The sequence below is a fragment of the Salvelinus fontinalis genome, chromosome 37, assembly GCF_029448725.1.
Source record: "Salvelinus fontinalis isolate EN_2023a chromosome 37, ASM2944872v1, whole genome shotgun sequence".
Lineage (NCBI taxonomy): Eukaryota > Metazoa > Chordata > Actinopteri > Salmoniformes > Salmonidae > Salvelinus > Salvelinus fontinalis.
In genome coordinates this window covers 7,158,277-7,184,243 of record NC_074701.1, presented here as the reverse complement: position 1 = coordinate 7,184,243, position 25,967 = coordinate 7,158,277, and the positions used below count along the sequence as shown (strand labels likewise).

The window sequence follows — 25,967 nt, the reverse complement described above, 5'->3', positions numbered from 1 at the left end:
ACCACACTGGGAAGGCCAGGAGGGTGGAGAACTGCACTGGGGTGGATGGCGCAAAGCTATCTCTGCCGGGCCATTTTGTGAAAGGAATATGAATTGCTAAGGTTCATCTCAACCCTTTGAAGTTAAACTGTAAGAAAATATTTTCGACCTGGAACCAAAAATGGTTATTTCTGAAACAAAACAGAGTTATATCTGGAACCAAAAAGGGTTAACCAAGCTACAGGAACAGCCAAATAAACCATGGTTCTAGGTAGACCTTTTTTCTAGTGCATACCCTAGCTAATGACGTACTGTAATGGGGGAAAATGTGTTTGTTTTATATGTTTAATCAATATAAAAAGTATTGCAAATGGTAGCCTTGAATAAATTAACTGCAGTATATACGATACATTACATGTTATGACAAAATGAGCACCAAAGGCATTGGAATTCAGTTACTACAGCAAATCAGACAGTAAACTGCATCAAAAGTAACATTTTCATGGCAGGTATCAAGAGATAACATCACAAAAGCAAACATTACAGAGTACATATTAGGACAGCCTCAGTCACAGAAGGACTAGGCTGTCCTAATATGGTAACCGTGCATTTTATGACTGATCATATTAAACTATGGAGGGGGGACTTGGTCAAAATTCTAAATACTGATATTAGTTCAATAGATAAAGTGCATCATCCCATGAAAATTATTTGACCTCATGTTATAGTAATTTTAAAACCGAAGAGAGAAATGTTAACTAAATAAACTATATTTGTTTTGTTGTATCAGATCTATTGTAGTTACAGTATATCGTCATTATTTTTAAAATATGGCAATACCTGCACAAAGTAAAACAACTCATTAAATTGTAAAAACTAAGATAAATGTTCATACCCAACTATGTATTCAAACTCGGGCCTTGAGGTCCACTCAAGGACACTCCTGGTTTTATTTCATCCCTGGTTATGGATGAAAAAACTGCAGACCGCTAAAGTCTACTGGAAGGTAGAGATTTGATCAAACAGCACCGATATTGTAGGAGACACTGTCTAGACAGACCATCAGTCAAACAGATAATACAGAACTCTTTCAGTCATTCTTTCCCCTTTCCTGAGACATGGGCATACGGGATCATCCATATCTTCAGCCTGTTCTCATAGACTAGACTTAACATAGTAAACTTCAATCCGGGACAGTCAAATTAGTATGATATGATATGTTACGTTTGGTATGGTTACATAAGACAGATGGTTACTTAAGGCAAAAAACGAAAGTAGGGTGGTTGGTTGGGGTGGAAGGGTGGGCGTATGGGTGGTTGGTCAGGGTGGATCAGTAGGCATTTAACGCAAACGTCTAGCAACCCATAGTTTGCGAGTTAGAATCTCATCACAGTCAAGTTTACTATTTTAGCTAATTAGCAACTTTTTAACTACTTACTACCTTATAGCTACTTTGCTACTACTTAGCATGTTAGACAACCCTAATCATAACCCTAACCTTAACCCTTTTAGCTAACCCTTCCCCTAACCCTAACCTTTAACCTAACTCCTAAACATAACCTTAACCCTAAGCCCTAGCCTAGCTAACATTAGCCACCTAGCTAACGTTAGCCAGCTAGCTAACATTAGCCACCTAGCCACTTTACTAGAATTCATAAAATATCATGTGTTTTGTAAATTCGTAACCTATTTTGAATTTAGAACATTCATAACATATAATATGAACAAAGTATATGAAATTGTTGATGGACATCCACAAATTGATACATACCATACGAAATGTAACATATCATACTAAAAGGAGTATCAGGGATTTACATACATAATCATACGAAATGCTCTTTGACCAGGTTGGTATGTTAGATGTAGAATTATAATTTCAACTTTAATTTTAATTAATTAATTAATTAGTACAAATTTTGAGTAGCTAAATTACTAGTAGTACACATTCATAAACTAACAAAATACCCAAATGTTGATTGAATCCATATCATTGTAACCCTCCATTGTTAACTGAAATCATTTGGTTTCCCTGGTGACATCTGTCCTGCTCTCAGTTTCTATTGGCTGTTGGGGTCGAAAGCTGTAGTCAGGGTGATGGTCTACTCATAGTTGTGGTTTATTCTGGGTAGTGTAGTCCACAGCAGGTAAGGGCAGTGGACAGGTACCATTTTGTGAGTCCCCTAGTGTTGTGGGGCAGGAGTCCCACGACCCACCAGACCTCCAGATCCCAGGGCAGTTTTGGCCCCAGCTCTGAACCCTCTTTTCTGGGCACCAGCCTGGGCCAACGCTGGGCCCTGGATGGGCCTAGACAAAGTTATTGGAGATCTGCCTTTGGTGCTCAAAGAGGTCCTCAATCTCTGCACTGTACGCATCACCTGGTAAAAGAAACAAAATACAGTTAGCGATAAGGAGAAAGAAAGAGAGAGAGATTGAGAAAGAGACAGACAGGCACAGAGAGAGAGAGAGAGAGAATGTGTGTTAACGACAGATAAATGTAATTTCCCATACCTGCGTGACATCCATACATGTACGCTCTGCGTCCGTCGTATTTGCATCGACATCTCATCACGTTGTTCTGGAAGTCCGACTCAGCCATGTCTAATGAGGGGTTGACTTCCACCTATAATATGAATGAAACAGTGATTTAAAAAAAATAAATATATTTTTTTTTAAACTTTATTTAACCAGGTAGGCCAGTTGAGAACAAGTTCTCATTTATAACTGCGACCTGGCCAAGATAAAGCAAAGCAGTGCGACAAAAACAACAACAAAGAGTTACACATAAACAAACGTACAGTCAATAACACAACAGAAAAATCTATGTGCAGTGTGTGCAAATGTAGAAGTTTAGGGAGGTAAGGCAATAAATAGGCCATAGAGGCGAAATAATTACAATTTAGCGTTAATACTGGAGTGATAGATGTGCAGATGATGATGTGCAAGTAGAGATACTGGGGTGCAAAAGAGCAAGAGGATAAGTAACAATATTCGGATGAGGTAGTTGGGTGTGCTATTTACAGATTGGCTGTGTACAGGTACAGTGATCGGTAAGCTGCTTGACAGCTGATGCTGAAAGTTAGAGAGGGAGATATAAGACTCCAGCTACAGTGATTTTTGCAATGTGTTCCAGTCATTGGCAGCAGAGAACTGGAAGGAAAGTCGGCCAAAGTAAGTGTTGGCTTTGGGGATGACCAGTGAAATATACCTGCTGGAGCGCGTGCTACTGGTGGGTGTTGCCATGGTGACCAGTAAGCTGAGATAAGGCGGGCTTTACCTAGCATAGACTTATAGATGACCTGGAGCCAGTGGGTTTGGCGAAGAAAATATGTAGTGAAGGCCAGCCAACGAGAGCATACAGGTCGCAGTGGTGGGTAGTGTATGGGGCTTTGGTGACAAAATGGATGGCACTGTGATAGACTACATCCAGTTTGCTGAGTAGAGGGCTGGAGGCTATTTTGTAAATGACATCGCCGAAATCAAGGATCGGTAGGATAGTCAGTTTTACGGTATGTTTGGCAGCATGAGTGAAGGTTGCTTTGTTGCGAAATAGAAATCCGATTCTAGATTTAATTTTGGATTGGAGATGCTTAATGTGAGTCTGGAAGGAGAGTTTACAGTCTAACCAGACACCTAGGTATTTGTAGTTGTCCACATATTCTAAGTCAGAACCATCCAGAGTAGTGATGCTGGACGGGCGGGCAGGTGTGGGCAGCAATCGGTTGAAGAGCATGCATTTAGTTTTACTTTCATTTAAGAGCAGTTGGAGGCCTCGGAAGGAGTGTTGTAAGGCATTGAAGCTCGTTTGGAGGTTTGTTAGCACAGTGTCCAAAGAAGGGCCAGATGTATACAGAATGGTGTCGTCTAGTAGATGGGCCTTCGGGGGACGTCACCACGGAGGAGCCTGTTGAAACCCCCTCAGACGGTTACGTAGGCAGACCAGTCGTGATGGATCAGCGGGGCTCTGTGTCGGCAGTAAAAGGGTCCAGGTCAATTGGCAAAATAGGTATTGTAGCGCAAGAATTGGCTGATGGACCTCTTCAGCTAGCCGGGAGATGGGCCTAGCTCGAGGCTAGCTCCAGGCTAACTGGTGCTTGCTTCGGGACAGAGACGTTAGCCAGGAGTAGCCACTCGGATAGCAGCTAGCTAGATGCGATGATCCGGTGTAAAAGTTCATAGCTTGCGGTAGGAATCCAGAGATGAGGTAGAGAAACGGCAGTCCGATATGCTCTGGGTTGATATCGCGCTGTGCAGACTTGCAGGAATTGACCGGGCTGAGGCTGGCTGATGTCCGAGTTAACGGTGATGACTGCTAGCAGTGGCTAACTGACTACTAGCGAGAAGCTAGTTAGCTGGCTAGCTGCTGATGGGGATTCTGGTTCTAAAGTATAAATATAGCAGATCCGTAACACATTGGATGATGCGGGTTGCAGGAGAGTATATTCAGTCCGTAGATGGAAATTGAGATTTAAAAAATACTGTATAAAAATATATACGAAGAAAATATATATACATGGGATGGGACGGGACAAGACAAACAGATGTCCGACTGCTACGCCATCTTGGGAAAGTATAGGCAACTCCCATATAGGCAATGTCTAACACCTGTGTGCACTAAACTAGACCAGAACAAGAAACACATATTTCAATTGGGACTGATGAACTTGATTTACTCAAATAGAGTTTGCACTTGTCCACTGTGTACATATCAGTAGCTGAGAGTACTTGAGCCCTGCAATGAGCCAGAGCCACAGAGTAGCTCTGTTAATGAATAATTACAAAGCTATTACAATGTAAGAGTATGATGGCCGTGTGTGACCTCCTGACCTGCAGCCGCTCACTCCATCCTCACCCCACTGTGTTATTAGAAAACAGAAGGAGGGAGTCTCTCATTTCATTTCATTCTTCCCCCTCAAGTCTCTCTGCCATATCAGACCCATGGAGAGGAAGAGAGAAGAGTCTTAGCCTACTTCCCAAATAGCACCTTATTCCCTTTGTAGTGCACTACTTTTGACCAGGGCTCATATATAGCTAGGGTACCATTCGAGACGCAGCCATAGAGTAATAATAATATGAGTAGAGTGCCCTTGCGTCCCCAGACTGAGAGACATTAAAAGTCAGTCATGGTTGGTATTGTTTTTAATAGCGAGTCTCATTCGATTCAATAAAAAAGCGGGATAGCTTTTCCATATTTAAATATGAGAGATAATAAATACAGTACTTTTATCTCCATATAGAGGATGGAAGGAAGGAAGGAAGGAAGGAAGGAAGGAAGGAAGGAAGGAAGGAAGGAAGGAAGAAAGGGAGAGTGAGAGAGTGAGAGAGCAAGAGATCCACATTTGCTTTTTAATAACATTCAGTTGGTAGAGCTGTTCAGATGTGCAGTATACTGTTCAGTCACTGTAACAAAACCACTGTTTGTCCCATTGTGAGAAACATGAAAGACATGCTGGAAGACATTAGCAGTAATAGCAGCCTAAGGAAAACTCATACAGTAAATAGTTGTATGACTGTTGTATGGAAGGTTGTGTAAGTTTAGTATAAATGTTGAGTAACAAAGACATTCTCAACCCACACAGTGTGCATCCTTAGAAGAAGAGTTGTGTAATTGTATGGTTTGTCACAGGACTAAAGGATTAAGGACTAAAGTCTCACACCATTTGAGTCATAATGGGACAAACAGTGGTTTCTCACAATGGGACAAACAGTGGTTTTGTTACAGTGACTGAACTATTTTAGAGGACGCCCCAACCTGTTTGCTCCCCACTTCCGTGTTTCTGTCCTGTCATTGAGTGTCTGAATCTCTTGTAAAAATAAATCGATCACAAAAAAGCCTCAATGCAGTTTACTATATGGGCAAACATTACTCCTGGCTCGTTTAAAGGACACCTTTATGTTGAGAACTAAAGCTGAATTAAAGGAGTAATTCAGTGTGTGGTTAGGAAGGTACAGTAGTTACAGAGAGCGTGACTGTATAAGTGTCTGTAATAGGTGCTATTCTGAGCTCTACCGTGTTCTTATACTGTTATTCACCAGTCTACATCCACAGCTGCTGACATAACCATTCTCTTCTGTAACGCACACACACACACACACACACACACACACACACACACACACACACACACACACACACACACACACACACACACACACACACACACACACACACACACACACACACACGCGCGGATGAGGGCAAACAGTCAGGCAACCAAACACACACACAGACACACACACACATGCGTGCGGATGTAGGCAAACAAAGGCAGGCAACCAAACACACACACACACACACACACACACACACACACACACACAGACACACACACATGCGTGCGGATGTAGGCGAACACAGGCAGGCAATCAAACACACACACACACACACACACACACACACACACACACACACACACACACACACACACACACACACACACACACACACACACACACACACACACACACACACACACACACACACACACACACACACACACTTCGTGATAATACTGAGAAGCCATCATCCCTAATAGCTGCTCTGTAAATGTACTACACCCACTCTAAATACAGGCTGCATCCAGCTACACAGGAAAACAACTTCAACCCCTAAAAAACATATTTAAAACTTTGTGAATGCTCAAAAACTAGCCATGATGGCAACTCTGTAGAAATTACAGTGTTGGACTTTGTCGTCTGTAGTCAGTTGGCTTGGGTCATCGGAATGTGTAACGGCGTGATAAAAAGGCCCATAAGGACAGCAAAGGAGTTCCATGGGGAGAAATGAAAATGTGGTGCTTGGCTGTAATGAGAAGGGTCTAATGATAGAGGGTTAATTTGGGTAATTGGGGAACATTTAGTCCATGTCTCTCAAATGTAGATATGTAATGTTATGGTCTTGCGTTCACTAAGTGTCTCAGAGTAGGAGTGCTGATCTATGATCAAGGCACCCCGTTTAATTTAACTGGTCCTAGGTCGTCACTCCTACTCCGAGACACATTGTGAATAAAAGCCCTGAACGGTGCACCCCACTGAATAGGCCCTCGAGTTTGAACAACTGGAGATTGGACAACTGGAAGGGTTATTCGGCTGTCCCCATAGGATAACCCTTTGGAGAACCCTTTAGGTTCCAGGTAGAACCCTTTTGGGTTCCATGTAGAACCCTTTTCACAGAGGGTTCTACATGGAACCTAAAAGGATTGTACCTGGAATCAAAAAGGGTTCTCCTATGGGCACAGCTGAAGAACCCTTTTGGAACCCTTTTTTGAAGAGTTACATGCTCACTCATTCCTGTCCTCCTCTTCTCACTTACTCCTGTCCTCCTCTTCTCACTCCTGTCCTCCTCTTCTCCTGTCCTCCTCTTCTCACTCCTGTCCTCCTCTTCTCCTGTCCTCCTCTTCTCACTCCTGTCCTCCTCTTCTCCTGTCCTCCTCTTCTCCTGTCCTCCTCTTCTCCTGTCCTCCTCTTCTCACTCCTGTCCTCCTCTTCTCACTCCTGTCCTCCTCTTCTCACTCCTGTCCTCCTCTTCTTACTTCTGTCCTCCACTTCTTATCCCTGTCCTCCTCTTCTCCTGTTCTCCTCTTCTTCTCCTGTTTTCTTCTCTCCTCAACTCCTTTTCTTCTCACAGCTGTTGCATGGCCACCACTTGTAATTACGCCCTGCTCTACATGCCTGAAATACACACATTTGTGTGTGTGTCCCTGTGAGCGTGTGTGTGTCCCTGTGAGCGTGTGTGTACATCTATCATAGGGACATGGAGGGTGACTAAATAAAACAAGCTGAGACACTTTTCACTGTAACCTCTCAACTGACTCCCATGGCCACAGTCATTAAGGGAACAAGTTTCACCATAACCCTCCTCTAATTAGCAGAGAGTGATTAGGTAGCACAGTCATTAAGGGAACAAGTTTCACTATAACCCTCCTCTCATTAGCAGAGAGTGATTAGGTAGCACAGTCATTAAGGGAACAAGTTTCACTATAACCCTCCTCTCATTAGCAGAGAGTGATAAGGTAGTACTACCAGTAATTACAGGGGTTGGTAGTTTCACCATAACCCTCCTCTCATTAACAGAGAGTGATAAGGTAGTACTACCAGTAATTACAGGGGTTGGTAGTTTCACCATGACCCTCCTCTCATTAACAGAGAGTGATAAGGTAGTACTACCAGTAATTACAGGGGTTGGTAGTTTCACCATGACCCTCCTCTCATTAGCAGAGAGTGATTAGGTAGTACTACCAGTAATTACAGGGTTGGTAGTTTCACCATAACCCTCCTCTCATTAGCAGAGAGTGATAAGGTAGTACTACCAGTAATTACAGGGGTTGGTAGTTTCACCATGACCCTCCTCTCATTAACAGAGAGTGATAAGGTAGTACTACCAGTAATTACAGGGGTTGGTAGTTTCACCATGACCCTCCTCTCATTAACAGAGAGTGATAAGGTAGTACTACCAGTAATTACAGGGGTTGGTAGTTTCACCATGACCCTCCTCTCATTAGCAGAGAGTGATTAGGTAGTACTACCAGTAATTACAGGGTTGGTAGTTTCACCATAACCCTCCTCTCATTAGCAGAGAGTGATAAGGTAGTACTACCAGTAATTACAGGGTTGGTAGTTTCACCATAACCCTCCTCTCATTAGCAGAGAGTGATAAGGTAGTACTACCAGTAATTACAGGGTTGGTAGTTTCACCATAACCCTCCTCTCATTAGCAGAGAGTGATAAGGTATTAGTGACAGTAATTACATGGTTGGTAGTTTCACCATGACCCTCCTCTCATTAGCAGAGAGTGATAAGGTATTAGTGACAGTAATTACAGGGTTGGTAGTTTCACCATGACCCTCCTCTCATTAGCAGATAGCGAGTTTCACTGTAACCCATGGCGTTCCCATGGCTCAGAGGTATAAAAATAATCGAAAGCCTAATTGCCCCCAGGGACGGCATGCTGGGATTAGTAATGTGAGACAGAATTGGTGGCTGATGGGAGTTGGAGTTTTTTATGTGTCCTGAGGTGGCGCCCACAAAGACACAGCTGATTAACATGAGACAGGGTAATGACAGAGATGGACAGTGTGTGTGTGTGTGTGTATGTGTGTGTGTGTGTGTGTGTGTGTGTGTGTGTGTGTGTGTGTGTGTGTGTGTGTGTGTGTGTGTGTGTGTGTGTGTGTGTGTGTGTGTGTGTGTGTGTGTGTGTGTACGTGTGTGTGTGTGTGTGTGTGTGTGTGTACGTGTGTGTGTGTGTGTGTGTGTGTACGTGTGTACAACATGGTTGTCTCTCATGGTAACACAGATGGTGGTCTGCAGACCTCGGTCACATACATATTAAATACTTCAACATACTTTAATAGTTTTGCATGGTAAAAAGGGACCAATGGGATCATCTAAAAACTCCACGCTGAATCAAGCGCAGCTGTGTGTGTCTGTGCGTGTGTATGTACCTGGAATATGTAGTCTCCAGGCTTGACATCGGTGATGTCGATCCACTGACAGTCGATGTCGTGGCGGTACGTGTCCCAGCAGCCCACTGAGATACCCTGCTCGCCCATGTTGTAGCAGGAGAAACGTTTATGCAGACCTGACACACAGACAAGAACAGTGACTTTACTCTTCAGATTGATGCTTTTAGGAGACAGTTTCAGCTATTCAAAAATAAGAATAACCATGGTCCAGGAATAATTTAGGTCATGGACAGCATATGAAGCCAAGATGTTTAAAAGAAATGGTTGATATAAATGTTAATAGCAGGTGACATTGCCATATTATGAATGTTAATAACATGTGACATTAGGCGTTATCCATGTTAATAACAGGTGTTATTACCTTCAGGGCAGTATGTATGAATGTTAATAACATGTGACATTAGGCGTTATCCATGTTAATAACAGGTGTTAGTACCTTCAGGGCAGTATGTATGAATGTTAATAACATGTGACATTAGGCGTTATCCATGTTAATAACAGGTGTTATTACCTTCAGGGCAGTATGTATCCTCCAGACAGAAGCTGGCCTTGTGTCCCTCTGCTATCCTGGTCCCATTCAGAGTCAGCAGGTCATAGTGGGTGAACACCTCAATGCTGTGGTAGTGCCTGGTAACACAGAATAAAAGGGCTGGTTAGGGTGTGTGTGTGTGTGTGTGTGTGTGTGTGGGTGGGTGTGGGTGTGTGTGGGTGTGTGTGTGGGTGTGGGTGTGTGTGGGTGTGTGTGGGTGTGTGTGTGGGTGTGTGCAACTGGCTCTCTCAGTCTCATATTAGAAGTCGACGTTGATCCATGTTTCTCAAAGTATTTAAGGTTAAGTTTAGGCATTAACTGTGAAATCTTCAGGTTAGACAAGAATCTCAAAAACAACTTTCTATCGCTGGAATTGAACTTGTAACCTTTGGAATCAGAGGCAGATGTTTACACACATCCGCCATCCGATCCACTATGCCCGTCCACAACACTCTTGCAAAATCAAAACCTACGTGAAGGTAACAGTGCTCACTGTTGCCCCTAGTGGTCAGTTTCCACGTCATCTTCCCATGTCCTCAGGCATGGATGGACGTTGAATAGTGACTTGTATCAGGGGTGACCTGGCTGGTGTGTGTATGTTTAGGAATTAGAACAGTAGCTCCCTATGGCTGGTAGCCCAGTCATCTCAACACTAGAACATGTGGCAGAGTAACATAGAAGCTTGTTCTAGAACTTGCTAGGTTGAACCGCTCACACACAGACCTGTTTACACACTCACAGTGAATGGGGGGCTTTGAAACTCACCTACACACACATTCATGCATTTCTCGTGAACACACATACAGTACACACAGGCACACGGCTCCAGGCATAAGTGACATAAGCGGTCGATTTTAGCACCGACCTGCAGAAAAATCAGTCAGAGTCTCAACTTAATTTGAGGGTAACAGTAGTAGAATATACAAGGTTCAGTAAGAGTCTCAACTTAATTTGAGGGTAACAGTAGTAGAATATACAAGGTTCAGTAAGAGACTCAACTTAATTTGAGGGTAACAGTAGTAGAATATACAAGGTTCAGTAAGAGACTCAACTTAATTTGAGGGTAACAGTAGTAGAATGTACAAGGTTCAGTAAGAGTCTCAACTTAATTTGAGGGTAACAGTAGTAGAATATACAAAGTTCAGACATTTGGTTATGCATCAGCAGTTGTTCTCTTATGTCAGTCACTGACAGTCACTCAATTAGCAAAGTCAGCTAAAAACGTTTAAATTGGTAAGTTAGCCTAGCCAACTATCTATCTAAAGGTGTAGTAATCAGGGCCGGATACCCACAAGACACACACGGCACATGCCCAGGGGGCCTTGACCTCCAGGGGGCCCTGACCTCCAGGGGGCCCTGACCTCCAGGGGGCCCTGACCTCCAGGGGGCCCAGGGGGCACTGACCTCCAGGGGGCACTGACCTCCAGGGGGCCCTGACCTCCAGGGGGCACTGACCTCCAGGGGGCACTGACCTCCAGGGGGCCCTGACCTCCAGGGGGCACTGACCTCCAGGGGGCACTGACCTCCAGGGGGCCCTGACCTCCATGGGGCACTGAACTCCAGGGTGCCCTGAGCTCCAGGGGGCACTGACCTCCAGGGGGCACTGACCTCCAGGGGGCCCCCATTGATTTTGCTAGTCACACTCGCTCAGAAATCATATTAACATGGCAAAATGTCTACAATTGCAGGTAATTCGCTTTAAAACTGAAGAAAATGTAAATCTACCCTATGGCAAAATGAGTAGAATTGCATGAAATGTGTTATACGAAAAATGAAGCTATAAAAGTGATGGGTCATTCGCTTGCAATGTACTTAGCAATGACATCCACTAAGAGATAAGCATAACAGAACAGCACAATTAACTGTTTTTCCCCCCAAAACGGGCATTTTCCATAAGTCTAGCTGTAAAATGGAAGTCTGTGGTGTTGGTTTCCATAACTCCTTGAGGTAATGTAACTCACAAACATTTACCTGTAACATGGTCATCCAAAACCACAACGTCCACTACCAACCACTTATAATGACCGAGGACTACAGCAGTCTCCCGTTGACTGTAACTAAGGGACTGTAACTAAGGGACTTTAACTAAGGGACTGTTACTAAGGGACTGTTACTAAGGGCGTTTTTACATATGAAATTCAGTTCCCTGATTCGGTTTCCTACAGTGTTTTTGAGAATTCTACAGAATAGATTTTGTTTTCACAAGACCTGAAAAGTACTGTTTCAGGATGTGATTAGCAAAATGTACATTCTACATGACGTTAGCAAGCTAGCTTGTTTGCAACGGACAAAAAGTTCAACACGCCTCGCACCTCTGGTCCTGAATCTTGGACCCCTACTCACCAGGTCCAGGATTCGTTTCAGTCAGGGTTAGTTTGCTTTAGAGCATATCATACACGGGATATGTGAAAGTACCTTAACTCCTACACCCACAAGCAGTGGTGGAAAAAGCACCAAATTGTCATACTTGAGTAAAAGTAAAGATACCTTAACAGAAAATAACTCAAATAAAAGTGAAAGTACCCAGTAAAATAGTACTTGAGTAAAAGTCAAAGAGTATTTGGTTTTAAATATACTTAAGTATCAAAAGTAAATGTAATTGCTAAAATATACTTAAGTGTCAAACAAACAAAGCATTTGTTTAGTGATTCCGCCAGATCAGAGGCAGTAGTGATGACCAGGGATGTTCTCTTGATAAGTGCGTGAATTGGACCATGTTCCTGTCCTGCTAAGCATTCAAAATGTAACAAGTACTTTTGAGTGTCAGGGAAAAGGTATGGAGTACAAATTACATTATCTTATTTAGGAATGTAGTGAAAAGTAAAAGTTGTCAAAAAGATAAATATTAAAGTACAGATACCCCCAAAAAGTAGTACTTGAAAGTATTTTGACTTAAGTACAGTGATATAGTACTGCAGCTCATGACAAGTATGGCAACAGAGAACTTCTACTACTACAAACTAAGCATATGGCAATGCATTATAAAACTACAACAATTCCTTCATGCAGTGAAACAGAACAACAAATACATGGCCTTCTAGAACTACAAAGCCCCTGACTCCCACGCAGAACCTGTGACACGCGTCTGAAGTCAGCCTTTTTCATGTTTATAACGCCAAAGAGGACAACTACAACACCCCTTACCTGTGACACGCATGCCAGGTCCAAGACTCCCTGGTAGCGCTAGGTCTGAAGTCGGCCCGTCCCGTGTTCATGATCCTGGAGGAGAATCGTAGCAGGCGGCGGTGTCCATAGGGCCAGTTCATTCTGGCAGCGGAAGACGACAGACAGTTCTCCTCGTTGGCACAGGTCAGCAGGTGTAGGGGTCGGTCCTCCAGGTAGACTGTCTCCTGAACCAGTTGGGCATCTAGTACCAGGTCAGGGGCAGCTAGAGGGCAGGGAAGAGGGGTGAGAGGTTAGGGTTAACTTAAACATGTATCGGAGTGACAGGTTAACCAGGTATTACATGAAACAATGGGGCAAGGGCCACTACAGAGAGGGAAGGGATAGGTTAGAGGTTCACCAGTTGCAATGCAGGTGGTTCTGGCTGGGGTTTTAGGCTTGGTATATGTAAAGCACTTTGTGACAACCGCTGATGTTAAAAGAGCTTAATAAAATACATTTGATTCATTGATTGGACCAGAGAACCACGTTCAGAAAGCAAAAAAGGAGAATAGTTTTCAGGTACTTCAGTTTCAAACCGTTTCCTCCCATTTCGTGATCTTTTACAGAAGCCTAGGAAGGATCTCTTAAGATTACACAGGTATAGAGATCTAGCCAGGTGGAACAGGTATAGAGATCTAGCCAGGTGGAACAGGTATAGAGATCTAGCCAGGTGGAACAGGTATAGAGATCTAGCCAGGTGGAACAGGTATAGAGATCTAGCCAGGTGGAACAGGTATAGAGATCTAGCCAGGTGGAACAGGTGTGCTGTGATGACTCACTCTCTGAACAAGTGACCCCTGCAGCCTTAGTCCCGCCACCCCGGGGACAGTGGATGTGGTTGTTACGGCGACACTGTTGGATTGACAGCTCATTTCCGACACAGTGGGTTCCACTCAACACCAACTCTGCTGCGTTAGGATCCCCAGCCCAATACCACGTCTCCTAGAGAGAGAGAGAGAGAGAGAGAGAGAGAGAGAGAGAGAGAGAGAGAGAGAGAGAGAGAGAGAGAGAGAGAGAGAGAGAGAGAGAGAGAGAGAGAGAGAGAGAGAGAGAGAGAGAGAGAGAGAGAGGGAGAAAGAGAGAGAAAGAGAGAGAAAGAGAGAGAAAGAGAGAGAAAGAGAGAGAAAGAGAGAGAGGGAGAGAGAGAATGTGTGACTACTGTACATGAAGCACCTCTGTGGTTTGTGGTATATGGCCAATATACCAGGTCTAAGTATTCAGGCACTACGCTTTGGCATCATGCGTAATAACAGCCCTTAGCTGTGGTATATTTAAGCCATAAGGCCCGAGGAGGTGTGGTATATGGCCATTATACCACGGCTAAGGGCTGTTCTTAGGCACTGTGCAATGTGAAATGCCCGGACAGCCCTTAGCCGTGGTATATTGGCCATTTATCAAAAACCCCCAAGGAGCCTTAGTGCTATTATAAACTGGTTACCAACGTAATTAGAGCAGTAAAACTAAATGTTTTGTCATACCTGTGGTATACGGTCTGATATACCATGGCTTTCAGCCAATCAGAATTCAGGGCTCCAACCACCCAGTTTATAATGGCAAATATATCACATCCTCGAGAGCCTTATTGCTTAATTGTGCCTCATGGAAAGTGTTACTGAGTATTTCAGCTGTTCATGTTTGAGGACTCAGGGAGACTCAGTGAGTTGACTGGTGAGTTGTGGAAGTCAGGGAGTGTAGGGGCAAATCTGAAATGGCACCATATTCCCACAAAGGGCTCTGGCCAAAAGTAGTGCACTATACAGAGAATAGGGTTTCATAGGGTTGTTTCTATACAGAGAATAGGGTTTCATAGCTGTGTTTCTATACAGAGAATAGGGTTTCATAGCTGTGTTTCTATACAGAGAATAGGGTTTCATAGCTGTGTTTCTATACAGAGAATAGGGTTTCATAGCTGTGTTTCTATACAGAGAATAGGCTTTCATAGCTGTGTTTCTATACAGAGAATAGGGTTTCATAGCTGTGTTTCTATACAGAGAATAGGGTTTCATAGCTGTGTTTCTATACATAGAATAGGGTTTCATAGCTGTGTTTCTATACAGAGAATAGGGTTTCATAGCTGTGTTTCTATACAGAGAATAGGGTTTCATAGCTGTGTTTCTATACAGAGAATAGGGTTTCATAGCTGTGTTTCTATACAGAGAATAGGGTTTCATAGCTGTGTTTCTATACAGAGAATAGGGTTTCATAGCTGTGTTTCTATACAGAGAATAGGGTTTCATAGCTGTGTTTCTATACATAGAATAGGGTTTCATAGCTGTGTTTCTATACAGAGAATAGGGTTTCATAGGGTTGTTTCTATACAGAGAATAGGGTTTCATAGCTGTGTTTCTATACAGAGAATAGGGTTTCATAGCTGTGTTTCTATACAGAGAATAGGGTTTCATAGCTGTGTTTCTATACAGAGAATAGGGTTTCATAGCTGTGTTTCTATACAGAGAATAGGGTTTCATAGCTGTGTTTCTATACAGAGAATAGGCTTTCATAGCTGTGTTTCTATACAGAGAATAGGGTTTCATAGCTGTGTTTCTATACAGAGAATAGGGTTTCATAGCTGTGTTTCTATACAGAGAATAGGGTTTCATAGCTGTGTTTCTATACAGAGAATAGGGTTTCATAGCTGTGTTTCTATACAGAGAATAGGGTTTCGTAGGTGTGTTTCTATACAGAGAATAGGGTTTCATAGCTGTGTTTCTATACAGAGAATAGGGTTTCATAGCTGTGTTTCTATACAGAGAATAGGGTTTCATAGCTGTGTTTCTATACAGAGAATAGGGTTTCATAGGTGTGTTTCCGTACCTGGTGTGCTCGAGATGCGAACCCCAGACCCAGCTGTCGACAGACCACCATGGCTTCGTTGATCCCCCAGTTCTCACTGCAGACTGACCCCCATCTCTTACGACCCCCTACATCCATCAGTACCTCCACACGGCCCTCACCTGGCTCCCTGCCTCCCGCCAACCGCACCTGGGGTAAGAGGAGGAAGGAGGTTAGGAGGAGGAGGTGTTGGCAGAGGAAGGAGGGTAGGAGGGTAGAAGGGTAGAAGGAGGAGGAAGAGGAGAGGTAGGAGGAGGAAGAGGAGAGGAAGAAGAGGAAGAGGAGGAAAATACAATTATGTATTTTCTAAACCTGTAAGTTTGCCAAGTCAAATGTTTAGAGTTATGTATCTAATGAGTATATAATAATGGGATTTGTGTATGTTCTCACCGTGCTGTCCAGGCCAAGCTTGGGGACGTTGCAGCGCACTGAGGCGTCCTGGGTGTGTTTGAACGTCCATAGAGGGGCATCCTGGAAGTTACATTCTAGGATAGACTTCTCTGTCCCCAAACACTGGACACTGTTAATATGGATAGGACCAGTACCTAGAGAGAGAGAGAGCAAAAGAGAGAGAGAGAGAGAGAGAGAGCAAAAGAGAGAGAGAGAGAGCAAAAGAGAGAGAGAGAGAGCAAAAGAGAGAGAGAGAGCAAAAGAGAGAGAGCGAGAACGAGAGAGTTGGTGGTTGCAGGCCTATATTGGTCTCCTATGTTGGTTATCTATAATGATAGAATGTAGGCCTCCATCCATATTGGTCACGAGGACTGGGTACACATCCACCCACACTAAATAGGCTAAACAAAACCCACTTCCTGACCCAAACCTCTCTATCGGTGAGTAGAATACCACATAAAATAACATTGAGTAGGTAGATCAGAACAACCACAGTTTAACTTATCAGGACCAACACAGCCCAACACGAGGGGCACACACACACACACACACACACACACACACACACACACACACACACACACACACACACACACACACACACACACACACACACACACACACACACACACACACACACACACACACACAGAACTGTGTACGTATACCACCTCAGAGTAAATTACATATAGTAGTAGAAATGATAATATAGTATTGGTCAGAATTGAAAATAGACGATGATGATGATGATGGTGATGACGAGAGTTGGCAGCGTATGTGTTTAGACGTTGGTTTCAGTTTTCAACCTAGTTTCCCTTTCATTGATGTCACTACCAATGATCAAAGTGCTGTAAACAGTCAGCAAAAGGCAAATTCACTCCCACTCAATGTTCTCCCACTTTGTCCAGTTCTTGCTGTATCACGTTTGTGTGTGTGTCCATACTTTACATTCTCTCCTTTCAAGGTCTCATTTTGAAAGGAGAAATGTTTTTGGGGAATCTTTAGATTAGTCTTCTTTCCCAGTGAGGTACAGCAGATGTAGCCTGTGAACCCTATCATATCTCGTGTCCAATAAGAGCTCTGCTTGTGCGTGACCTCACACACTGTAAAAAGTCATTAGTTCTGCTAACATGGAGGTAGAGATGTAACCAGTCATTGTTGAGAACAGTTCTCATTCCTCTAACAGTAACTAGAGGTAGAGATGTAACCAGTCATTGTTGAGAACAGTGTTCATTCCTCTAACAGTAACTAGAGGTAGAGATGTAACCAGTCATTGTTGAGAACAGTGTTCATTCCTCTAACAGTAACTAGAGGTAGAGATGTAACCAGTCATTGTTGAGAACAGTTCTCATTCCTCTAACAGTAACTAGAGGTAGAGATGTAACCAGTCATTGTTGAGAACAGTTCTCATTCCTCTAACAGTAACTAGAGGTAGAGATGTAACCAGTCATTGTTGAGAACAGTTCTCATTCCTCTAACAGTAACTAGAGGTAGAGATGTAACCAGTCATTGTTGAGAACAGTGCTCATTCCTCTAACAGTAACTAGAGGTAGAGATGTAACCAGTCATTGTTGAGAACAGTTCTCATTCCTCTAGCAGTAACTAGAGTTAGAGATGTAACCAGTCATTGTTGAGAACAGGTCTCATCCCTCTAACAGTAACTAGAGGTAGAGATGTAACCAGTCATTGTTGAGAACAGTGTTCATTCCTCTAACAGTAACTAGAGGTAGAGATGTAACCAGTCATTGTTGAGAACAGTGTTCATCCCTCTAACAGTAACTAGAGGTAGAGATGTAACCAGTCATTGTTGAGAACAGTTCTCATTCCTCTAGCAGTAACTAGAGGTAGAGATGTAACCAGTCATTGTTGAGAACAGTTCTCATTCCTCTAACAGTAACTAGAGGTAGAGATGTAACCAGTCATTGTTGAGAACAGTGCTCATTCCTCTAACAGTAACTAGAGGTAGAGATGTAACCAGTCATTGTTGAGAACAGTTCTCATTCCTCTAACAGTAACTAGAGGTAGAGATGTAACCAGTCATTGTTGAGAACAGTTCTCATTCCTCTAACAGTAACTAGAGGTAGAGATGTAACCAGTCATTGTTGAGAACAGTTCTCATTCCTCTAGCAGTAACTAGAGGTAGAGATGTAACCAGTCATTGTTGAGAACAGTTCTCATTCCTCTAACAGTAACTAGAGGTAGAGATGTAACCAGTCATTGTTGAGAACAGTGCTCATTCCTCTAACAGTAACTAGAGGTAGAGATGTAACCAGTCATTGTTGAGAACAGTTCTCATTCCTCTAACAGTAACTAGAGGTAGAGATGTAACCAGTCATTGTTGAGAACAGTTCTCATTCCTCTAACAGTAACTAGAGGTAGAGATGTAACCAGTCATTGTTGAGAACAGTTCTCATTCCTCTAACAGTAACTAGAGGTAGAGATGTAACCAGTCATTGTTGAGAACAGTTCTCATTCCTCTAGCAGTAACTAGAGGTAGAGATGTAACCAGTCATTGTTGAGAACAGTTCTCATTCCTCTAACAGTAACTAGAGGTAGAGATGTAACCAGTCATTGTTGAGAACAGTGCTCATTCCTCTAACAGTAACTAGAGGTAGAGATGTAACCAGTCATTGTTGAGAACAGTTCTCATTCCTCTAACAGTAACTAGAGGTAGAGATGTAACCAGTCATTGTAGAGAACAGTGCTCATTCCTCTAACAGTAACTAGAGGTAGAGATGTAACCAGTCATTGTTGAGAACAGTGCTCATTCCTCTAACAGTAACTAGAGGTAGAGATGTAACCAGTCATTGTTGAGAACAGTTCTCATTCCTCTAACAGTAACTAGAGGTAGAGTTGTAAGCATCACAGGATGCTGCATTAGCCTCTGTCATTAAGAGTGGTGCATATGGCCTTGGTGATGGCGGGAATGGCTTGTCTCATTATTCACCTCAATTTGTGAGCCGGTTTTGATATCCATTCATCATGATCAATTACACCTCATAGCACAACAAACTGCTGATTATTATTTTATAAATATGCTTTTCTTTCTTCAAACATGCATAGAACATTGCGTAAAAGTATCATAATGTCAAACAATGTTGGATTACCCACAATCCTCTAAAAACAGCGCTACGTAGTCATAATGCTATTAAGCGCTATTAAGTAGTCATAACTTGCAAAAACGTAATCATTCTATATCAGCACAGCACAGATACATCAAGAGTTTTTTACTCAATTATCAATATCTGACTACTACTTTATTATTTTTAAGTAAAGACGCAAAAGTAAGAACAACTTATTTATAAAATGTTAGATTGACTTTAAAATATTAAGTAATGGGGGACTCCTGAGTGCTACAGTGGTCTAAGGCACCGTAGGGCTGAGGTGCCACTACAGCCTGAGGTTGGATCCCAGGCTGTGTCACAGCTCACATTTGTGCGCACAATTGGAACAGCGCCTTCCAGGTTAGGGCAGGATTTGGCCGGGAGGCTTTCCTTGGCTAATCACGCTCTAGCGACTCCTGGGGCGGGCCGGGCGCCTCCAAGCTTTCCTCAGAAACATTGGTGTGGCTGGCTTCCGGATTAAGCTGCGCAGTGTGTTAAGCTGCGCAGTGTGTTAAGCTGCGCAGTGTGTTAAGGTGCGTGACATGGTGGGTTGTGTTTCGAAGGACACATGTCTCGACCATCGTCTCTTCCTAGCCCATTGGGGAGTTGCAGTGATGAGACAAGATCGTAACTACCAATTGGATATCACAAAAATGGGGTAAATTTGTAAAATAATATATAATAAAAATATATTAAGTAATAATAACTTGTAAAATCTCAATGACTTTTAGATTAGCAGAACACAAATACATTTAGATTTACTCAATAACCTAATATTTGTTAAGAGTACTCACAATATTAAGGCATAAGAAATGTTTGACATATAGTACCACTATAGTACCACATATAGTTATTGGCATAGTACCACTTTTTAATTTGAGTTCTACTGACCGTTGGAGATGTTTGAGTAGCCACTACTCAATTTCATTAATGAGTTATGGAGTTACTTTTTACAGTGCAGCGGCTGATTTGATCCCTCAACCCCGCTTAATTAATGTTCCCTAAACCCTGCTTAATTAATGTTCCTTAAACCCAGCTTAATTAATGTTCCCTAAATCCAGCTTAATTAATGTTCCTTAAACCCAGCTTAATTAATGTTCCCTAAACCCTGCTTAATTAATGTTCCTTAAACCACACTTCATTAATGTTCCCTAAACCCTGCTTAATTAATGTTCCCTAAACCCTGCTTAATTAATGTTCCCTAAACCACACTTCATTAATGTTCCCTAAACCCTGCTTAATTAATGTTTCCTAAACCCAGCTTAGTTAATGTTCCCTCAACCCCGCTTAATTAATGTTCCCTAAACCCCGCTTAATTAATGTTCCCTAAACCCTGCTGAATTAATGTTCCTTAAACCCAGCATAATTAATGTTCCCTAAACCCAGCTTAATTAATGTTCCCTCAACCCTGCTTAATTAATGTTCCCTAAACCACGCTTAATTTCAGAGAGAGGGAAATCCTAGGGTTTCCATCATAACCACTAACTAACTATTTGGGCTATTCTCACTAACTATGTCACCAGAATCATTCTGTTTCCAGCTCCCTAAAAAGTCTTAAAGATTTTTATTTGTCTGTTTGATTGCCATGTGCTAATGTTAAATATAGCATTGCTTCTTTATCTAAAATGATTTATTGTCAATGCTATATTTAAACCAATGTTTACTGACTGCATTTACTAAACTTATTGAGATTATTGAGCGAAAACAACACAAGTTATTCAACAGAACATGTCTCTCTTTTGTGTTTACCAAACTACAGTACATAAAACACTTATTCTCTGTACATTTCCTGTCTGTCCGTCCGTCCATCTGTGTCCGTGAGTCTCTGCCCTGTCATCTGGACTCTTAATATAGGCCTTTTCCAACATCACATATAGTACAGTATAGTAATGTTGCCTGCAGAACTCAGTCAACATGTTACAGAGCGTGGTGGCAGATGTGGTGCTTTGATTTACACTACAGCTGCAGTGACCAGGCTGGAGGACAGAGGAAACCCGCTAACAATGTGTGAACCACAGATCAGGCTCACGTACAAATCCATCCATCCATTCTCAGACCATTCAGCGGCAGACGGGCGTAGAGTCCTAAGATCAGTCCTAAACACGGCAGGAAAAGTACCTCTGACTCACATTGGAATCTTAAACAGTCTAAGGTACTCAGGGTACAGAGGTACACTGTTCCTGTGACCTAAGCCAGGACAGACATAGAGACACACACAGCTTTATCATGGGTGTGTTCCCTCAAGTGCAAAAGACCCTGAATGAAACAGACAAGGCTGGATGTTCACATGGCACAACTGGGGTGAACTCTTTCCTTTGCCAGAGATAATAACAGTCTAACCCTTGACCCCTGTAGGAAAGACAGAGTCAGACAAAAAGACAGAGAATAACAGATAAGAGTCCTAGCCTACCTTGTCCCATGTGAGCTCCTGTGAGGGCCTCCTTGGCAGTTCCGAAGCCCAGCTCCCTGCACACCACGCTGGCTGAGTTGAGGTCCCACAGGTGGTCTACGATGGTACCCCACTTCCCCTCCTTCAACACCTCCACACGGCCCTCGCCCAGCCTGGGGCCAGCCTTCAGACGCACCGGCTAGAGTGGGAGAGAAGAGAATTAGAGGCACAGAGAGAGACGGTGAGAGAGAGAGAGAGAGAGCATTGGAGAGAAAGAAAGAAAGAAAGAGAGAGAGAGAGAGAGAGAGAGAGAGAGAGAGAGAGAGAGAGAGAGAGAGAGAGAGAGAGAGAGAGAGAGAGAGAACATGAAAGCGAGAGAGAAGGAGATTGAGAGACAGTGGCAAGGCCTTGGCTATTAGCACAGTGAGGCATGGAATGCGGTGTGCGTCAGTGTGTGTGTGCGTGCATGTGTGCCTGTGTCTGTCTCTTACTACAATTGGGTGGGGTGCCTGGGGTCTTCCAGATGACATGCGCGCAAACTGTGTTCCCAGTACACACCTCGCCACTGCGTGTCTCCCGCTCTTACAAGGGGAAGGGCTAAGTGGGATGGACAGCTGAGTGTGACACTCTGATAGGCTGGTCTCTGACCCCAGGCAGTGAACCTTCTCTACCCAGTAACTCTTCTTACTAGCCATGAGGCTCAGCCTAGGAAGGGGGAGAGAAGAGGTTGTAAGTGTATTAGAATGCTTTATTACACATTATAACATACTAGATGGTAATTTTCCATGAAGAAAAATTGATGGGACTTGCTTTAATTCTTTACAAGTATTGTTGTGGTAGTGGAATATGTTTAAAATGTATTACTTAAGCCAAGAAGTTCAATATACTCCAAATTAAATTCAGTAAAATAATTGTTCTGATTACTTTGATAGACAACAATATCAACCTTATTACTTTGGATTGTGTGGCAGTTAGATCACATATTGTATCACAAATAACTGTACTCAGACTAGCCTACTAGACTTTTATACACTCCTACTAGAATAACTAGTCTCAGACTAGCCTACTAGACTTGTATACACTCCTACTAGAAAAACTAGACTCAGACTAGCCTACCAGACGTGTATACACTCCTACTAGAATAACTAGAGTCAGACTAGCCTACTAGACTTTTATACACTCCTACTAGAATAACTAGACTCAGACTAGCCTACCAGACGTGTATACACTCCTACTAGAATAACTAGAGTCAGACTAGCCTACCAGACGTGTATACACTCCTACTAGAATAACTAGAGTCAGACTAGCCTACCAGACGTGTATACACTCCTACTAGAATAACTAGAGTCAGACTAGCCTACCAGACGTGTATACACTCCTACTAGAATAACTAGAGTCAGACTAGCCTACCAGACTTGTATACACTCCTACTAGAATAACTAGACTCAGACTAGCCTACCAGACGTGTATACACTCCTACTAGAATATCACAGTATATGACAACTGTAATAATATGGTATAATAAGATAAGGAGGCATTGTTGAAGTTAGAAAACATTTAAAACAAATGTTTTTATCCCAAGCATTGATCCCTTACTTTAACCAAACATAAATGTCTTAATCATAGGATAAAGCTGTTAAAAGAAAGTTAATGACAGGATAAATAAATATAAAGTAAGGATACAGGGATGGACGGAGAGATGGAAGACCTAATGGATGGAGGGATGAAGGGATAAAACGAGGTTAAGTTGGACTGATTGGTATGATAAAGGAATGAATGTACGGGTGAAGGTGTGGATGGTGTGTTTGTGTGTGTGTGTGGGGGGGGGGGGGGGGGGGGGGGGGGATTGGTAGTAATCATAGGATAAAGCAGAATTAAATAGCACAGAAGTAGACCAAGATGTTATACCCTCTACATGTTTGTCTAAAGTGCTGGGAAAGTGGTCAAAATTGCAGTTTGAAAAAAATGAAGCTGAAAAGTTCTGATGTGGGGAGTGTTCTAAAGCTCCCCATTGTGACATCATCACTTCCAACTTCTAAAACAGCTGTATCACCAGTACAAGATGTTTCTGTTTTCCGATTCCAGATCTGAATAGCAGAGAGACCGATAGTCATAACCTCTCCGTTTTTGGAAAAGTGCTCAAAACTGCAGTTGTTTGAAAAATATGTTAATGCAGTTACTAAAACAGCTGTATCATTAGATCCGTAGTGTACCTCTTGATTGGTAGTAGATATTTCTGTTCTTATTTCCAGATTTGAATAGCAGAGAAGTAGACAAAGATGTCACACCATCTAACTTTTTGTCAAACTTCTTCGGGAAAGTGGTCAAAATGTCAGTTGTTTAATCAAGAAAATGTTGTTGATGCGGTCACTTAAACAGCTGTAACTTTTGATCGGTACCAGATACTTCTGTTATTATTTCAGATTTGAATAGTAGAGAGGTAGAGGAAGATGTCTAAGTGTTTGGCAAAGTGGTCAAACAGCTGATTTGTGTCAAAAGTTGCAATGTTGCATTTACAGTGAATAGAAGTTGGAAGTGATGATGTCACAATGGGGAGCTTTAGAATGTTGAAAAAGTCACATTAAAGTGAATGAAGATGGAAAACAAGAAAGACCAATAAAATCATAGATTAAAAAGTACAAATAATATAAAAAAGTTGTATTTAAGTACACTATTCCAGACCAGTTTGTAGCATTGTAACGTTTGAATGGCGTTTCTAGCTTAAACGGTGTAAGAGAAGTAGGGTGCAGAAGAATAAGAAGTATGACAAAGATTTAAAGTCTGAACTTTTGTTTCGCAAGTCCCACCTAACTTTAATGTAGCTAACATCTGATTATTTATGTCATCTCAGTTCCATGAAGGAGAGGAACAAGACAAGCACTATCCAGGAACACTTCGTATGAATACTTTATAATGCATTACTATAGTAGATATACTGTATAGTAGATGCTATTTAGCAGACCCTTTTATCCAAAGTGACTTACAGTCATGTGTGCTAAAATCACATACACAAACAGTATCAACATCTGGAGAACAAAGAATGTAAATAACTGGACTCAGTTGAGATGTTCCAAAATCTGAGTTGGTCTTACTTTGTGGATGGATCAGCAAGCTTGGTGTCCCAGATTTTCCTGTGAAGAAACAGGAAAAATAGGAAAGGACGTTAGGGTGTTTGTATGGTCCATGCCACACACAGTGATACCCACACACTGACTGTAGATATCTGGTGTTTGTATGGTCCATGCCACACACAGTGATACCCACACACTGACTGTAGATATCTGGTGTTTGTATGGTCCATGCCACACACAGTGATACCCACACACTGACTGTAGATATCTGGTGTTTGTATGGTCCATGCCACACACAGTGATACCCACACACTGACTGTAGATAGCTGGTGTCTGTATGGTCCATGCCACACACAGTGATACCCACACACTGACTGTAGATATCTGGTGTTTGTATGGTCCATGCCACACAGTGATACCCACACACTGACTGTAGATATCTGGTGTTTGTATGGTCCATGCCACACACAGTGATACCCACACACTGACTGTAGATATCTGGTGTTTGTATGGTCCATGCCACACACAGTGATGCCCACACACTGACTGTAGATATCTGGTGTTTGTATGGTCCATGCCACACACAGTGATACCCACACACTGACTGTAGATAGCTGGTGTCTGTATGGTCCATGCCACACACAGTGATACCCACACACTGACTGTAGATAGCTGGTGTCTGTATGGTCCATGCCACACACAGTGATACCCACACACTGACTGTAGATAGCTGGTGTTTGTATGGTCCATGCCACACACAGTGATGCCCACACACTGACTGTAGATATCTGGTGTTTGTATGGTCCATGCCACACACAGTGATACCCACACACTGACTGTAGATATCTGGTGTTTGTATGGTCCATGCCACACACAGTGATACCCACACACTGACTGTAGATATCTGGTGTTTGTATGGTCCATGCCACACAGTGATGCCCACACACTGACTGTAGATATCTGGTGTCTGTATGGTCCATGCCACACAGTGATGCCCACACACTGACTGTAGATATCTGGTGTTTGTATGGTCCATGCCACACAGTG

The 25,967-nt window shown here is 42.7% G+C and overlaps 1 protein-coding gene across 1 annotated transcript in view; it reads right to left on the bottom strand.

The window, feature by feature from the left end:
- Nucleotides 1–303: 303 nt before the first annotated feature.
- The window catches only part of LOC129836031 (lysyl oxidase homolog 4-like), a 53,385-nt gene continuing 27,721 nt past the window's right edge, over nucleotides 304–25,967 (bottom strand). Inside the window, exons 5-15 of the mRNA XM_055901777.1 lie at nucleotides 24,942–24,980; nucleotides 22,341–22,554; nucleotides 21,871–22,048; nucleotides 16,357–16,511; nucleotides 15,949–16,116; nucleotides 13,914–14,076; nucleotides 13,114–13,357; nucleotides 9,952–10,067; nucleotides 9,420–9,556; nucleotides 2,491–2,602; nucleotides 304–2,357 (exon numbers count right to left, since the gene is read on the bottom strand). Coding sequence (XP_055757752.1) covers nucleotides 2,287–2,357; nucleotides 2,491–2,602; nucleotides 9,420–9,556; nucleotides 9,952–10,067; nucleotides 13,114–13,357; nucleotides 13,914–14,076; nucleotides 15,949–16,116; nucleotides 16,357–16,511; nucleotides 21,871–22,048; nucleotides 22,341–22,554; nucleotides 24,942–24,980 — 1,597 coding nt within the window. The 3' untranslated portion in view covers nucleotides 304–2,286. The remainder of the gene's footprint in view (nucleotides 2,358–2,490; nucleotides 2,603–9,419; nucleotides 9,557–9,951; nucleotides 10,068–13,113; nucleotides 13,358–13,913; nucleotides 14,077–15,948; nucleotides 16,117–16,356; nucleotides 16,512–21,870; nucleotides 22,049–22,340; nucleotides 22,555–24,941; nucleotides 24,981–25,967) is intronic.